Here is a 17,994-nt window from a genome sequence, read left to right as displayed (position 1 = left end):
TCAGTTCACTTTCAAATAAAAATTAGCCCAAGCTTTACTCAAGCCATCCTAGGTGTATATTACTTTTTTTCTTTCTGATGAACACAATCGGAGATTATTATTAATAAACATCCTGATGCATCCGAGCTTTATAATGGCAGTGAAGAGGGTTCATGAGTATGAGCTGAAGAAAGTGTCTTCATTCACATCCATCCATCATAAACATACTCCACACGGCTCCGGGGGGTTAATAAAGGCCTTCTGAAGTGAAGCGCTGCGTTTGTGTAAGAAAAATATCCATAAGTTATGAAGAAAATATCTAGCTTTAGAACCCAGTTCACATACTTGCTGGTGCTGCTCACTGCCATTATAAAGCTTGGATGCATCAGGATATTTTAAAATATGTCTCAGATTGTGTTCATCAGAAAGAATATAGTCATATACACCTAGGACGGCTTGAGGGTGAGTAAATTTAAATTTATAGCGCCCTCAAGTGGCATTTTCAGCTGTGTGTATTCAAAGTGTGTGAGGGGAAAAAAAGCTTAGTTTTTCCCAATTGGAAATACGAACTAACCTGCCACACTTGTGTAACAACATCAGAGAAACAAGTATGTAGTTTTTATAGGCCATAGTGTATTTTGTGTGTTTGAGAACTTAAAGCATAATAAATGTGAGCATATAATCAATAGAGAAACTAAAAGGTCTCAGGAGGAAATAGTCACATCATTGAACAAGGGTTTGACTGCCATAAGAGGAGCTGCTGCACTTTCACTCTGAGCAGAAAACAGTTCAGAGAGAAGACAGCGCAATGACAATGACTTCAACAAAGCAAGGTCTGTATAAACTCATGAATACTGTTAATTTCTGTTTAGTGTTACATTACAACACAACTGTAACATGACAGGACTGTTTAAAAGAAAAGAAAACATTATTCTCTTGATAAACAAAATATAATAATAAATAGAATAGAAAAACATGTATTAAAGTGCTCTTAGTATTTCAGTCAGCATTCAGGATGAACCTTTGATTTTAAAGCATGATTGGATTTTAATTGTCTCACCACTTCAACAATAATCTTTGAATATTACTAGAGTACAAAAAATGTTTAGCAGTATTTTTTACACATCAGTTTCATCAATTGTAATTAGTGTATATAATGCTTTATGTTTTCAGTAAATGCTTATATATCATTGATAAAGTTGCATACGCATTGCTAAACCTGATCTGACATCAGATATGAAAAAGGAGAGAGAGAGAGAGAGAGAGAGAGAGAGTCATGCAAAATAAATGACAAAGTCCTCTACAAGAAGAAATGGCTTAAAGAGCCACTCATTCTCCAATAATATTGGATTTTGAATAGAATATTATTTGAAATCTAGTGAGTACAAAAACAAAAACAAACAAACAAACAAACAAACAAACAAACAACTGTCCATAAATAAACAATCCATAAATATCCATTATGAAGTTAAGTTTCAAGGAAGGGTTATATCCAGTGTTGGGGAAGTTACTCTAAAACTATAGTTTGACAAGCTACTCATAAATTAAAGTAGTTAAACTACTCTTAAACTACTTTTAATTATTATTATTTTTTTTTTAAATGACATGGCTTATTACAAATAACTATAACTGAAGAATGTTTAAGTAAAATGTCTGGGGTTTAAAACAAAGCAATGCACTACAATTATGATTTCAAAGTTTTATTTTGTAAACTATATCAAAAGATACAATACTCAATTGTAGCCTATATCTCGCACTGACTCTCTTTGCATGCTTTATATATAATACATTCAGAATTTTAAAATAAGTTTTGTTTTTCATGCTATGAGAGGACCGAGCACCAATTGCACTCTGCAGTTTCAGAAGAGATATCTACATATAAATGCAGGATTCATGCTCAAAATTGTTACCATAACCATAACACGGGACAAAAATATGCAATAATAAGAATAATAATAGACTAGAATAACAGACTAGAAAAATATTACAATTTTTGAATCAATATTTTTGAAATTGTATTCCAATTATTTGTAAAATGACTTAAAATCTTAAATGTCTCACTATACATTGCTATTCTTATTATGGTGAAGCCATATATTTACACATTACATCTGCACTTTACTATATCACCCTCAAGCACCCTCAATGATTTGATTCTGGAACCGGACCAGCATCCCAGCTAACAGAATGTTGTTATAAGAACGTTCTCTAAATATTCAGTGTTGGTTCTGGGAACATTAAAAACGTCCAGATTTCTTGACTTTACAGGAACGTTTTTATAAGGTATAATGTTCCTCAAATGTTCTTTCAACTTAATTTTGATCTAAAATTCAACATTATAGGAACGCTGATTTGTAACATTCCAAGAACATGAAAATGTCCAGTTTCCTTAATGTTAGTAGAATGTTATTTAAAGGTTAGTGTGATGTTCCTGAAACATTCTTTCAGTCATTCAAACACCTGCTGTGAACAAACACTGAAAGAAAGAGAAATAAGAACACAAACTACAACTTTCTTCAGCCACAGCCTTAGATGAACTGAAGATAAAAGACATTAAATCTCTGAAGATATGATTCAACATCTCCACAAACAGCATTACCAGCTTCACTTATTACTAACCAGACTGACTTTATTTCTGTCACACGTCTACAGAAGCTCTTACTGAGAATTAACAGAGGTTCCCATTCAGTCAGTCACGTTCGACGTTACGTCGATACTGACGTAATGGGGTCTCACTAGGGAGCCCAATCACCTCCAAGGATACAAAACAAGCCAATGGGAATTGGCCTGTGAGATTTACATGCCGGGCCCCTCCCCCGGCATCCGGGTATAAATAGGGCCGGCATACTCACCTTCATTCATACTTTTGCTTCGGAGGGGCCCGGCATGTAAATCTCACAGGCCAATTCCCATTGGCTTGTTTTGTATCCTTGGAGGTGATTGGGCTCCCTAGCGAGACCCCATTACGTCAGTATCGACGTAACGTCTCCGTTCCCTCCTTCTGGGAACGGGGGTTACACTAGTAACCTAGACGTTTAGATGTTTGCTTTAGTTGAGTTTCTTCTTTATCAGCAGTTGCAGATGTTTTTAGAAAATATTTCTGCAATGATAAAGCAGACCAACATATCTGTTTTAATAACCAACTAACAACTGCACTAAAGTGGTTTAAGCAACTGCTCATTTTCTGTAATTGTTAACTTAAGAAATTGAAATGCTGTATATCAAACTCAACCAATGTGAAAAATTTCACTGTCATTGTTAATGTTCTGTTTAAAACATTGTTTTGTGTCACTTATACACTCACAGACATCAACATTCGGCATATGAAACACAACAATGGTGACATGATTCATGCCAGCATACAAAACACATTCATGGTTCCCAGCATGCATTGCGACATGAATAAATTATGCAGATAATAATTTTTTTTTTTTTGTCACCATTGTTGAGGTTTGTATGAGTGCTGATGTCTAAGTGCGTCGATTTTAACTTCCAAATAGTTTTGGATAATCCAACATAAATCAGTTCAGTGTTAAAAACAATTTCTATAATTTTTGAGTTTATTTCCTTTTCACATAACACTTCAATACCAAAAGTAAAGAAAATGACAATAAAACAGTTTATTAAACCACTTTAGTGCAGTTGTTTGTCTGTTATTAAAACAGACATGTTGAGCTGCTTTATCATTGCAGACATATTTTCTGAAAAAAAAAAAAAAAAAAAAAACATGATTACTGATAAAGAATCAACTCTATAACAGTCAGGGATCAAGAGCTCAACTAAAGCAAACACTGACCTCCATGATGGTGACCTCAAACGAAACATCTAAACCTCTGTTAATTCTCAATAAGAGCTTCTGTAGACGTGTGACAGAAATAAAGTCAGTCTGGTTAGTAATAAGTGAAGCTGGTAATGCTGTTTGTGGAGTTGTTGAATCAGATCTTCAGAGATTTAATGTATTTTATCTTCAGTTCATCTAAGGCTGTGGCTGAAGAAAGTTGTAGTTTGTGTTCTTATTTCTCTTTCTTTCAGTGTTTGTTCACAGCAGGTGTTTGAATGATTGAAAGAATGTTTCAGGAACATCACACTAACCTTTAAATAACATTCTACTAACATTAAGGAAACTGGACATTTTCATGTTCTTGGAATGTTACAAATCAACGTTCCTATAATGTTGAATTTTAGATCAAAATTATGTTGAAAGAATGTTTGAGGAACATTATATCTTATAAAAACGTTCCTGTAACGTCAAGAAAACTGGACGATTTTAATGTTCCCAGAACCAACACTGAATATTTAGAGAACGTTCTTATAACAAATTTCTGTTAGCTGGGTTTAAACTGAACCGGAACTTAAATTGGATACACAGAAAAATGCAGGTTAAACTCATAGCACATGCAGTGATGAAGCTTTGAGACGCGAATCATGCGCTTCTCACGTGAACCTTCAGCCTTTGCCGTGTGACAAGCGTACTAAACTATATCGCGATTTTGTTTTCTGTTCAACTGACGGATGCTTTGCCTATGCAATGACGCAAAACACTGCGTAAGTGGTCTTATGTTCATTATAAAACTGGTGGGTCAGATTAGACTAAGGCGGATCACCACTGTAGTAAAATAGTTCACATTTGATATAGACTGCAATAAAGCAGGACAATCAATTTAAAAGGCTATTATTCACCTGTACGTGCTTGAAGTCTTCAACACTGACAGAGTTTAAATCATTTGTTTATAAATTAAGCGTAACCTTTACTAATCGATTCATGCAGTGTGAACCCACTCCTGTCCTTTACATAATCAGAAGAACTCTTCTTGATGAACTGCTGATAAACTGATAAAGCCGCAAGATGCGTTATATAACAATAGATGGCAGTAATGCACGGTTTTAGTTCGTGATCTGAAGACGCTGTGCTGCTTCAATGCATCGCAGAACACAAAACGGAATGTAGCTTGTAGCTTTTGGTCACGCTACACCGATACTTGCTGGAAAATATAGTAACTACTGGAAAAGCTACACTGTTTTAAAAGTAGCTGTACTACATACAAGCTACTGAAAAATGTAGTTAAACTAGTAGCGCCGCTACATGTAGTTAACTACTCCCCAACACTATTTATATCAGCATAATTGACATGACTGACTATCGCAAAATCTCATTAATCAATCTAACTGAATTAGAAGTTAACTGAATCACATAATTCATTGATCAAGTTACATTATCATTGACTGGATATGAATGTATGTTTGGATGTACATTTAAAAAAAAACTTTTTTCTTTTTAGTGCGGATTGTTCTTCTGGGTAAAACTGGATCAGGAAAAAGTGCAACAGGAAACACAATCCTGGGCAGAGATAAATTCGAAGTTGTTGGTTGTATAAAATCGGCCAATAAATTGTGTGGGAAACAGGAAGGAGTGGTGGAGGGAAAGACCATCTCAATAACTGACACTCCAGGACTGTTTAATACAGCTGTGACAAAACAACAACTGAAGGCTGAAATGGAAAAGTGTGTAGAGATGTCTGCTCCTGGTCCTCATGTGTTTCTGCTGGTACTAAAGCTGGGTATGAGATTCACAAAAGAGGAGAGAGACACGGTGAAATGGATTCAGGAGAACTTTGGAGATGAAGCTTTGTGTCGTACCATCATTATGTTCACTCACGCTGATCAGCTGAAGGGAAAGCCTTTGGATGAGTACATCAGGAAAAGTGATCATTTGCAGGAATTAGTTAACAGCTGTGGTGGCAGATTTCACTCATTCAACAATGAGGACAGAAATAATCGAGATCAGGTCACAGAACTGCTGAAAAAGATCGACACAATAATGCAGAAAAATAAAAAGAGCCATTACACTCCTGAGATGTTTAAAAAAACAGAAATGCCAAGGAAGAAGACAAAGGTAATGAGCACAATAATTGCACTTGTAGGTGTAGTGCTAATTGGGTTTGGTATTTGGTATTATTGTACTCTGCCATCACAGCTGCAGGAGAACATGACATCACAGCTGCAGGAGAACATGACATCACAGCTGGAGAATATGACATCACAGCTGCAGGAGAACATGACATCACAGCTGCAGGAGAACATGACATCACAGCTGGAGAATATGACATCACAGCTGCAGGAGAATATGACATCACAGCTGCAGGAAAATATGCCATCACAGCTGGAGAAGATGACGTCACTGCTGCAGGAGAAGATGACATCACAGCTGGAGAAGATGACGTCACTGCTGCAGGAGAAGATGACATCACAGCTGGAGAAGATGACTTCACAGCAGGAGAAGATGTCATCACAGCTGGAGAAAATGACATCACAGCAGGAGAAGATGACATCACAGCAGGAGAAGATGACTTCACAGCAGGAGAAGATGTCATCACAGCTGGAGAAAATGACTTCACAGCAGGAGAAGATGACATCACAGCTGGAGAAGATGACGTCACAGCAGCAGGAGAATATGACATCACAGCTGCTGGAGAAGATGACATCACAGCTGCAGGAGAATATGACATCACAGCTGCTGGAGAAGATGACATCACAGCTGCTGGAGAAGATGACATCACAGCTGCTGGAGAAGATGACATCACAGCTGCTGGAGAAGATGACATCACAGCTGCAGGAGAATATGACATCACAGCTGGAGAAAATGAAATTACAGCAGGAGAAGATGACATCACAGCTGGAGAAGATGACGTCACAGCTGGAGAAGATGACATCACAGCTGCAGGAGAATATGGCATCACAAGCTGGAGAAGATGACAACACAGCTGCAGGAGAAGATGACATCACAGCTGCTGGAGAATATGGCATCACAAGCTGGAGAAGATGACAACACAGCTGCAGGAGAAGATGACATCACAGCTGCGGGAGAAGATGACATCACAGCTGGAGAAGATGATATCACAGCTGCAGGAGAATGATTGCACTTGCAGCAAATCTAGCAAATCTTGGTTTTAGTATGAAAGCAACAGGAGCTCTAGAAAGTGCAAAGCAGCTGCAGGAGAAGTCACTGCCAAAAATGTAAACTTTAACGCAATACCTGCCAAATAGTGATCGAGGTCAGCGCTTGCTTCAGTTAGGCAGTTTGACTCTTGACTGTTTTAGTGTTTTTATGGCTGCTCTTGCTGTTTGCTTTGGCAAGAAAAACAAGAGACAATGTGGTCAGCTACTAGATGATAAAAATATAATCATCATTTAGTGGCTTAATTCATTGATCTAATGACTGAGCTTTTTATCAGCAAAATGTGTTTAACTTTGTGCTATCTCTTCTAGAATTACAACAATAATGTTTTAATCAGAAAGTTTGAAAAACACATTGTTCACTAAACACTTCAAACCTGCTGCAAGATTCACTTACACAGACATCAAGAATCAGTGTATGAATCTCAACAATGGTGACATGCTTCATGCTGCAATGCATTCTGGGAGCCATGGATGAGTTTTGTATGAGGCACCCAGAATGCATTGCGGCATGAAGAATGTCACCATTGTCGAGATTTTTGCAGGTGTTTTAAAGCATTTAATGTACATTGTATTTTTCAGATTTTTTATTTTGATCTTATTTTTGTAATTGTTTTTGTTATTCTGGAAGAGATCCAGCTCAAAATTAATAATTTTTTTTCATATAAAGCTCAGTCATTAGATCAGTGAACAAAGCCATAACATGATGACAATTAGATTCATATCATTGAACAGCTGACAACAGTTAAACAGATTGTCTTTTGCTTTTCTTGCCATAACAAACAGCAAAAGCAGCCAAAGAAACATTATTACTAAAACAGTCAAGAGTCAAACTGCCTAACTAAAGTAAGCGCTGACCTCGATCACAATGACATCAAACCAAACTTATTTTCAACAAATCATCAACTTCTAAACCTCTGGTAATTCTCAATAACACCTTCTGTAGATGTATGTCAGAAATAAAGTCAGTCTGCTTAGTAATAATGTCTAATGTCTTTTATCTTCAGTTGATTTCATCGAAGGCTGTGGCTGAAGTCGTAGTTCTTGTTGTTCCTCTGTCCTTCAGTGATTCTGCTCATTATCACCTAATTATCTCATTAACTCCAGTATGTTTCTGTGTTTCATTTAACAGCCTGTAGTGTGCACACTGAGCAGTGTTCATTTCATCTGGGCTAACCCATGTGGGGCCTCCATGGAATCCGTGGACAAAAATGTCTGGGCCCCAGTTAGGTTGCCCAGGTGACTCCCATCTGGGCCCCACCATGCTATGTTGGCTGGGAATATTTAACTCGTGTCATAAATGCTTAATAAATATTTTTATTCATGCTTATTTTACTCAAAACCAGATCCCTGATTTATTTCATGATGCAGCAATAATAGACTATCATAAAGGGTTTTGTATTGGTGGTTTTCTCATAAACATCCCCTTACTTATGTCACTTTTCTTAACATGTTGCTTACCAGAAGCTACTCTGTGTCTTACCCAGGATACTCTTCAAACAGGTAGCGATGCCTATCAGCAGCAATCTATTATGAAAGAGATGCTTCCAGAGGTCATACATCCTCTTCTTAATATTGTTAATTCATCTTTATCACTAGGATACATACCAAAAACTTTTAAGCTGGCTGTTATTAAACCTCTTATTAAAAAAACACAACTTGATCCTAGAGATTTAGTCAATTACAGGCCGATTTCAAATCTCACTTTTCTGTCAAAAATACTAGAAAAGGCAGTTTTATCACAACTATGTTCTCTTTTTAGAAAGAAATAGTATCTGTGAGGATTTCCAGTCAGGATTTAGACCATACCATAGTACTGAGACTGCTCTCATTAGAGTTACTACACTCTTAAAACAGATGTGTTAAAAACAACACAACCTGTGTTATATTTTAACACACCTGTGTGTCTAGTTAAGGACAACACATTTTGTGTTACTTTTAACTGAACCAGTGTGTTATTTTTTCTTAATACAGGCATAAAATATTTAAGACAGTAATGTGAGTGAGAGAGAGAGAAACAACACTGTGTCCAACACAACATGTGTTAACTATCATCCAATCACATTGCTGCTACGTCACTCCACAAGCCGTTAAGCAAGTTTGTGCCTCTTGCTTCATTGGTGGATGACTAAACACGGGTGTGTTCAGATATAACACAGATTGTGTTAAAAACAACACAACCTGTGTTATATCTTAACACATCCGTATGTCTAGTTAAGGACAACACATGTTGTGTTACTTTTTTTAACTCAACCAGTGTGTTATTCTTCTTAACACAGGCAGTGTTAAAATATTTAACACACTAATGTGTCATAAATCACACAGTTTGTGTCATAGATGTGCTATTTTTGACCAGTTAAAATGAATGCAATACACACTCTTAGAAAGGATGAATTAAAACTGACTCAAAATGTGTTGAATTCTTACACATCAGTGTGTGAGTTTAGGGACAACACTTGTTGTGTTAATTCTGACACATTCATTGAGTCAATGATTTTAACACAGTAAATGTGTCAGGAAGGTGATCTGATGTTAACAAGCAGAATCAAAGGAGAAAATCACAATTTTTAAGTTACCATCGTGGAGATCAGTGTTTGCTTTAGTTGGGCTCTTGACCCTTGACATTTTAATATTAGATTTTGTTTGGGCTGTTGTATCAGCTAATCAAACAAAGAAAAAACATGATCAGGTGGTGTTAAATCAGAAGAACTTTTAAGAAATCCTTCGGATTATATCGATAAAGCTGATCTTCTGCTGTAGAATCACAGTGCTGCTGTAATCAATAATGTAAATCTAACTCAGAGATTGAGCTAAATGAGTTCAGTGATTCAAGTCAAATAATGATTATGTGAAAACATAACCAGCACCACCTGATTATCTTTTCCATTTGTTTGTCTGGATGTTATAACTCAGTTAAAACAGCCCAAACAAAATTTTATTTTAAAAAGTCAAGGGTCAAGAGCTCAACTAAAGCAAACACTGATCTCCATGATGGTGGCTTAAACATTGTGATTTTCTCCTTTGGTGATTCTGCTTGTTATCATCAGGTATCTTCAATAATGGTCAATCATCACTGTTAATCACTTAATTAACTCATTAACTTTAACACCGCTTCAGTGTTCATTTAACACTCTTATTTTAACATTTTAACACTCTTGAGTATGGTCTCACATATACTCCCAGGAGAGTTCATTTAACACTGCAGTTTTTGCTGTGTAGCATCTGCAAAACCGCATTCTTCCATCTTAAAAATATATCTAAACTACGACATATGCTCTCAATGAAAAATGCAGAACAGTTAGTTCATGCGTTCATGACCTCGAGGTTAAATTACTGTAACGCTCTACTGGGTGGTTGTTCCTCCCGCTTGATAAATAAACTACAGCTCGTACAAAATGCAGCAGCTAGAGTTCTTACTAGAACTAGGAAGTATGACCATATTAGCCCAGTTCTGTCATCACTGCATTGGCTTCCTGTTAAACATCGTATAGATTTTAAAATCTTGCTAATTACTTACAAAGCACTAAATGGTTTAGCTCCCCAGTACCTGAGCGAGCTCTTAATGCATTATAGTCCTTCACGTTTATTGCGATCTCAGAATTCAGGCCAGCTGATAATACCTAGAATATCAAAATCAACCACAGGCGTAGATCCTTCTCCTATTTGGCACCTAAACTCTGGAACAATCTTCCTAGCATTGTTCAGAAAGCAGACACACTCTGTCAGTTTAAATCTAGACTAAAAACGCATCTCTTTAACCTGGCATACACATAACACATTATCAATTTATATTTTCAAATCCGTTAAAGGATTATTAGGCTGCATAAATTAGGTCAGCAGGAACCGGGAACACTTCCTATAACACCAGATGTACTCGTTACATCAGAAAAAGAATGGCATCTACGCTAATATTAGTCTTTCTGTTTATCCCGAGGCAGAGGTGGAAAGTCCAGGGGTCAGAAAGTAAAAGTCCTGCCATATTTTTTTCCCCACCCGCTGAAGCGCTGTTAAAGTTAATGAGATAAATAAGTGATTAATTGAGTGATGATTGAGCATTATTGAAGACACCTGATGATAACAAGCAGAATCACCAAAGGAGAAAATCACAATTTTTAAGACACCATCGTGGAGATGAGGGTTTGCTTTAGTGGAGCTCTTGACCCTTGACTTTTTAATATTAGATTTTGTTTGGGCTGTTTTAACTGAGTTATAACATCCAGACAAGCAAAGAAAAAAAGATGGTCAGGTAACGTTGGTTATGTTTTCACATAATCATTATTTGATCTGAATCACTGAACTCATTTAGAGCCCAATCTCTGAGTTAGATTTACATTATTGATTACAGCAGAACTGTGATTCTACAGCAGAAGATCCAGTTTTCTTCAAAATAATTCAAAGGTTTCATCAAAAGTTGTTCTTAGTAAAAAGGCTCTCATTTAGACACACAGAGATCAAGAATCAGCCTGTGAATCTCAACAGTGGTGAGAATAATAAAGCATGTTGCAGTGCATTCTGGGTGCCACCAATCAAAATTCATCCATGGCTCCCATCATGCATTGCTGCATGAATAAATTATGAGTTGAATTGTCTTAGTAATTTTCTTTTCTCTCTATTTAAATTTTGCTGTTTTTCTGTGACTTTTTAGTAGCTTGTTTTCTAATATTCAGAGTTGATCTGTTGATCAGAATATGTTGCTTGTCACCGTCATTGAGATTCACAGGCTGATTCTTGATGTCTGTGTGTGCTTAAAAGACAGAGTTTTCTTTTTTTGATCGGAACAACTTTTTAAAAAATTCTTATTATATTGATAAAGCAGATCTTGTGCTGTAGAATCACAGTTCTGCTGTAATCAATAATGTAAATCTAACTCAGAGATTGGGCTCTAGATGAGTTCAGTGATTCAGATCAAATAATGATTATGTGAAAACATAACCAACACCACCTGATCATGTTTTAACTTTGCTTGTCTGGTTGGTTTTAATGCAGTTAAAACTGCCCAAGTAAATTCTAATATTAAAAAGTCAAGGGTCAAGAGCTCAACTAAAGCAAACCCTCATCTCCACGATGGTGTCTTAAAAATTGTGATTTTCTCCTTTGGTGATTCTGCTTGTTATCATCAGGTGTCTTCAATAATGCTCAATCATCACTCAATTAATCACTTAATTATCTCATTAACTTTAACACCGCTTCAGTGGGTGGGAAAAAAAATATGGCAGGACTTTTACTTTCTGACCCCTGGACTTTCCACCTCTGTCCCGAGGTTTACCGTAATCAACCGGATCCAGGCCGTATCCAGCTGAGACCAAGGACCGGTGCCATGACACGACCACAACGCAGCCCTGAAGTATCAGCAGAGATCGAGTCAACTGGATCATCCATTGTGAAGGCCTCAACGACACGACAGCCAGTGCCACAGTTCCTCAACAGACCGTCCATACCGGCGTGATGAATACGATCCTCAATTGGATGGAACTGAAATAAATACTTTGAATGTTGTGATCCTATCAGACTTATGATAGCAACCTGAACCGTAACAAAGCACTGTTCGCCAGAAGAGAACTGGCCCCCCCGACTAAGCCTGGTTTCTCCTGGTTTTTTTCTCCATTTTAACACCTATTTGCCACTTGTTTGCCACCTGATGTCACCTGTTGGAGTTTGGGTTCCTTGCCGCTGTCACCTTTAGCTTGCTTAGTTGGGGACGCTTGACATTTGACTTGACATTTGATATTCAACAGTGCTTTGATCTGACTGCATTGACACTATTCTTGAAGAGCTGCTGTGCAGCAAAAATTATGTACCAGTTATCATTGTAAAGCTGCTTTGACACAATCTGCATTGTAAAAAGCGCTATATAAATAAAGGTGACTTGACTTGACTAGGCAGCGCTGTAGACAGGCAGAGCGGAGATGGAAGAAGGATAAATTAAATGTGTCTTTGGAAATATTAGGGGCTGTCTTTCTGATAATCAGAGAGCTGTAAAAGAGGCAAAGTCGAAATATTTGTCAAATATTATCACCAACAGTGGGCATTGTCCCAGGGTGATCTTTAACACAATTAATTCTGTTGTGAACCCAAATACCTGTCCTCTGACTGATGCCTTAGTCTCCACTTGTGAGTATTTCCTTCACTTTTTTATTAATAAAGTGGAGTCTGTCAGACAACTCATGACTAAAGCCTCGTTTACACTGCACGCGTGTGCGGCTCGTTACGGCTGCGACGCAGCCACCGGAGCTGATACACGGCCACTCTAGTCAATGCTCGTGTTTACACCAGCCGCGCTGCGGTGCATTTCAGAAGCGTCCCAGAAGCGGCTCGCCGCACCACTTCGCTAAAGATAGGCGCCTCGCCTATTTTTGACGGACGCCGCGTCAAAGTCGCGCAGCTCAAATACAAAATAAAGTCAAAATAATCACCCTGAGTAAACTCCTGGTCATATTTCGCATCACTACGATGCCAGAAACTGACAACAAGAGATTCGAAGTTGAAAAACTTGAAATTTCTTTGTTTTTGTTGTCCATAACTGGAATTTCAAGTGTATTAACTTCATCTGTATGGCTACAGCAAAATAAAGTATGGCATAGCAATAAACACAATAAAACCGGACAAAATATAACAATTTAGCCATTAAAAACACGAAAAAAATCAATGAAAAAAACGTCAGACATGCAAATCTCGTGGTCTCGGGAATCCAGCCGCTTCGCTTCCGAAATGCTTCTGGTGTGAGTTGACACCGCTCAGAAGACGGAACAAAACCTTGCCGAAGCCGTAATGCAACGCACACGCGTCCAGCGTAAACGAGGCTTAAGAGCTCTGGACCTGATTTAGCTGTCGCTGCAGCACATTCTGTGGTGTTTGAACAGTTTGAACCGGTCTCACTATCATTCCTTAATGAAGTAGTGCAACAAATGAAAATTTCAAATTGCCCCTTTCTGCATTGATAAATCAGCTCAACATGTCTATTATAATAACAGACAAATAACTGCTTTCTTCTTGTTATTGTTAACGTAAGAAATTGAAATGCTATATCAAACTCAATCAATGTGAAAATATATAATTTGAGACACTGTCATTGTTAATTTTCTGTTTAAAACATTGTCTTATGTCATTTCTACACTCACAGACATCAACATTCGGCATATGAAACACAACAATGGTGACATGCTTCATGCAGTATACAAAACACATTCATGATTCCCAGCATGCATTGCGACATGAATAAATTATGCAGCTGATTTTTTTTTTTTTTGTTACCCTTTCCTCATTCCCGGCATTTTTTCAACATGACAATGAGGATATGCATTCTCCTAAACTGAAAAACCTTCTGTGGATATGTATTTCACCTAATCTTAACACTCTTGAGCACTTGTGGGGGATTCTGTAGAGACGAGTTGAGCTACATAAGTGATCAGGGCGTTTAAGGAGCTCATCATCCAGGAGTTAAACAGGACAGATGTGACGGTTTGTCATGAACTTGTACACTCCTTGCCATGGTTAATAGGAGAATACTCATTTCTGCAATCCTTCATTTAAACGAAATTTACGAATATTAATGATATACTTTTATCTGTTTTTATTAAGTATATGTTTATAATACATTTAAAATTTGCCATATGAATTGTATTAATGGTCAATAAGAAAATAATTTTTTTGTATTTATTATGTACTCAGTTATGGTGTGCACTGTGTGTGTGTGTGTGTGTATTTATATATTTATTTATTTAGGGCTGTTCAAAGATGATTGTGATTATCGTGTACTAAATAAGAGTCTGTGTTTACGTAAAATATATGTGTGTTTGTTCTGTGTATAATTATTATGTATAAATAAATACACACACATACATGTATATATTTAAGAAAAATATGCATGTATGTATAAATATATGCATATATTTATAATTTTTATATATTTATATAATATATAAATGTAAATATCTCTATAGAAATATAAGATGTTTTTCTTAAATATATACATGAATGTATGTTTATTTATATATACATAATAATTATACACAAACACATATTACGTAAACACAGACTCATATATATATATATATATATATATATATATATATTGCACACCATAAATTATATATATATGAGCAAATTTGTGTTTGAATACAAACAAAATATATTGGCTATATTATTTAGTTCTAAACTCAGATTATTTGCTGTGACATCTTGTCCAATCACAAACCTTTTTCACATAGTCAGCTGACAGTTGGAATGAGGCTGTCCAAATTGTGAAAATAGTTTCACTTTGCTTCATTAGGGAAATTTCTTTGCTGTGTTGTTTTAGTTAAAAAATTCTTACTACAACATTCAACGAACATACAAGGTAACCAAAAAAATAAAAATTAAAAAAATAATAAAAACAAATATTATATATATATTTATATATATAACATGTAAGAACATGTAATATTGACTTTGTAAATGCCAAACATTTGCTGTAAGATGAAAAGTGGAAACTACAGACCTTCCAGCAACCGTTCATTGATATATTTTGCAGGTGGAGACTGAAACACAGGACAAATTGAGAAATGGCAGGTAAACGTCAAGGTGAGCTAAAACCTTCAACCTTTATTATATTACTGTGCTTCTGTATCTGTAGCCAAACCAAAATAAACAATAGTAAGTATCAACAATATCATTCAAAAGAGTGTAAAATATGCTTGAGGTGACTATTTTTGTGTCTTTTAAACTGTATAACTAACAGCAGTTACTGGTGTACAAACTGACCAGACTTAGACTAGTGGAGACAATTATAAATTTGAAAGAAAAAAAAAAAACCTGTAAACTGCTGGTGTTGTAGGTACAGCTGTTTTGGAAAATGTTGCACAATTAAATGTTTCTTTACTAATAATGGCTTCTAGAATCAGAAATTAATTGAAATTTAATTTAACTGTATCAAAGACATACATACATGTAAAAGTATATGTTTTGTGTATGAATAATTTGGGACATAAAAGTCAACTATTTACACATGCAAAATAAACTGTATTGATTATAACTAAATTCCCTAATTGTACCAGATCTGAGGATCATTCTTCTGGGTAAAACTGGAGCTGGAAAGAGCACATCAGGAAACACAATCCTGGGCAGAGAAGCATTTACTGCGGAAAACTCTCTGGTGTCAGTTACACAGAGATGTGAGACACAACAAGCTATTGTTGGTGGACAAAATCTGTCAGTGACTGACTGTCCCGGCCTGTTTGACACTTCAGCCAGTCATACAAACATACATACTTTAATACATGAGTGTATCCGCCTGTCTGCTCCTGGTCCTCATGCGTTCCTGCTGGTTTTGAGATTAGGGGTGAATTTCACACAGGAGGAGAAAAATGCAGTAAAATGGATTGAGAAGAACTTTGGAGAAGATGTTCTAAAGTACACCATCGTTCTGTTCACTCATGCTGACGCACTGAAGGGTAAACCTGTGGAGCAATACATCAGCAAAAGCAACGATCTACAGCAGCTAATTAAAACGTGCTATGGCAGATATCACGCATTCAACAACGAGAACAGAGAAAATCAAGATCAGGTCACAGAACTGCTGAAAATTATAGAAAAAATGATCAATTTTAATGGAGGCAAGCACTACATAAAGAAAAATGAATAAATAAACCCAATAGGAATCAGATGCTTAGAGATCACAGATGCAGAGAAGATTTGCAGCTGATCTAATCATTATTTCCCAACCGTGTTTTTAGAGATGCACAAACACCGCAACACTATTTTGTGCGTTTCCCAAAAATGACCCATTCAATCAGGTGTTTTTGATAATGAAGAGTTTGAAAATGTGTAGTGTTGGTTCGCCTTTAGGAACAAAGTTGAGAAACACTGTTATAGACAACTGTAAAGGAATGAAATTGCAAGTGAATTATTTTCTGTCAGCCAATCAGGAGATGAAAAAATATGTATATAGTGGCCACTAATTAACAATTTGTTCTCATGAATCACTAATACATCAATACTTTTACCAATTTGTTCCCTTGTTTTAAGTAAATTGTGCGCAAGATATAGGCTAATAATTAGTTCCCTTGTTTCACTAAATTGTGGCCACATTGTTTTAGTTAAATCAAAATGAGGGAACAAAATAGTACAATGTGGCCACAATTTACTAAATTAAGGGAATAAATTATAATATTGTACAAAGGAACAAATTAACAAATTGTGGCTACGATTTACTAAAACAAGTGAAAGAATTCTTAATTTGTGGTCACGATATATATTTTGGTCTGCATGTCATGTGTCCATATATTCAAATATCCAAATTCAAATAATTATTAAACTAACTACTTCATTTAGATATATTGTATATATTATGATAGTGTTTGAACATTTTAACTGGTTGTATAATTTTGGCATCTTTGTTTAAGTAAAAACAGATGTCTAATGTGTCATTAAATGCTGCACTCTTAAATCATTGTGTGATCACCTTTCTCATACTGCATAAATAAAAGTTCTGTGTGCAGCTGTAAATAACACCGCATGTCAATAAATGTTTTCATCTGTGTTACTTTTCTCATGGGCAAGATTAGTAAGATTTCTTATAATTTTTTTGCATTAGTTGAATGAATTACTTTGAGTTGAAAGAGAAAATCAATTACACTTTATTAATGCATCCATTTGATTGCTGAATATGTTTCATATGATCCAGTTGAAATCAAGATCAAGTGGAAATCCTGCCCTTAATCAAAATGAGTTCATCCATTTTTTTACTTTTATTTTTTGAGTGCATTAACAGTCCCAGGGAATGTATGAACAAATCAAATGTATCATTTGAATTAAATGTTGAAATTAAAAGTTGCTTTGGATGCATTAATGCAAACAGTCACATGGCCTCTGAAATAACAATTAATTGGACAATCTATATAGGAAAAAGGTAATCAAGTGATTTTTATTTATTTTTTAATACCATTCATAAACTGTTGCTACTGCCTGACAGATATCAAGCTGTCAAAAAAGAGGAAGAAAAAAAACAAAACATGGCCCATTGTTTTTCTGTCAGCATTTTTTTTTTTTTTTTTTTTACATTCAGGTTTCTCAGGTTTGCTAACA

At 36.0% G+C, this 17,994-nt stretch overlaps 2 protein-coding genes across 4 annotated transcripts; both read left to right on the top strand.

Moving 5' to 3' along the window:
- Positions 1–699: 699 nt before the first annotated feature.
- On the top strand, positions 700–7,757 carry LOC125271126 (GTPase IMAP family member 9-like). Its single transcript, XM_048195108.1, has 2 exons — positions 700–812; positions 5,259–7,757. Exons 1-2 carry the CDS (start codon positions 788–790, stop codon positions 6,800–6,802), a joined length of 1,569 nt encoding a protein of 522 aa, XP_048051065.1. The 5' UTR covers positions 700–787; the 3' UTR covers positions 6,803–7,757.
- Positions 7,758–14,256: 6,499 nt separating this feature from the next.
- On the top strand, positions 14,257–17,757 carry LOC125271173 (GTPase IMAP family member 9-like). 3 transcript variants are annotated; one of them, XM_048195173.1, is made up of 3 exons: positions 14,257–14,391; positions 15,443–15,492; positions 15,966–17,757. In XM_048195173.1, exons 2-3 carry the CDS (start codon positions 15,474–15,476, stop codon positions 16,550–16,552), a joined length of 606 nt encoding a protein of 201 aa, XP_048051130.1. In that variant the 5' UTR covers positions 14,257–14,391; positions 15,443–15,473; the 3' UTR covers positions 16,553–17,757. The 3 variants fall into 3 exon arrangements, with proteins under 3 accessions (XP_048051130.1, XP_048051133.1, XP_048051132.1); XM_048195176.1 differs by having other exon boundaries at positions 14,270–14,423; XM_048195175.1 differs by lacking the exon at positions 14,257–14,391 and adding an exon at positions 15,183–15,268.
- The last annotated feature ends 237 nt before the right edge of the window (positions 17,758–17,994 follow it).

The sequence above is a fragment of the Megalobrama amblycephala genome, linkage group LG7 (assembly GCF_018812025.1).
Source record: "Megalobrama amblycephala isolate DHTTF-2021 linkage group LG7, ASM1881202v1, whole genome shotgun sequence".
Taxonomy (NCBI): domain Eukaryota; kingdom Metazoa; phylum Chordata; class Actinopteri; order Cypriniformes; family Xenocyprididae; genus Megalobrama; species Megalobrama amblycephala.
This window is presented reverse-complemented; position numbering and strand designations above follow the sequence as displayed.

Bases quoted from the DNA above. Each gene is read 5' to 3' on its own strand.
- LOC125271126 (XM_048195108.1), top strand. From the start codon at position 788: ATGACAATGACTTCAACAAAGCAAG. The intron at 813-5,258 runs GTCTGTATAAAC...TTTTCTTTTTAG, and splicing joins AATGACTTCAACAAAGCAAG to TGCGGATTGTTCTTCTGGGT.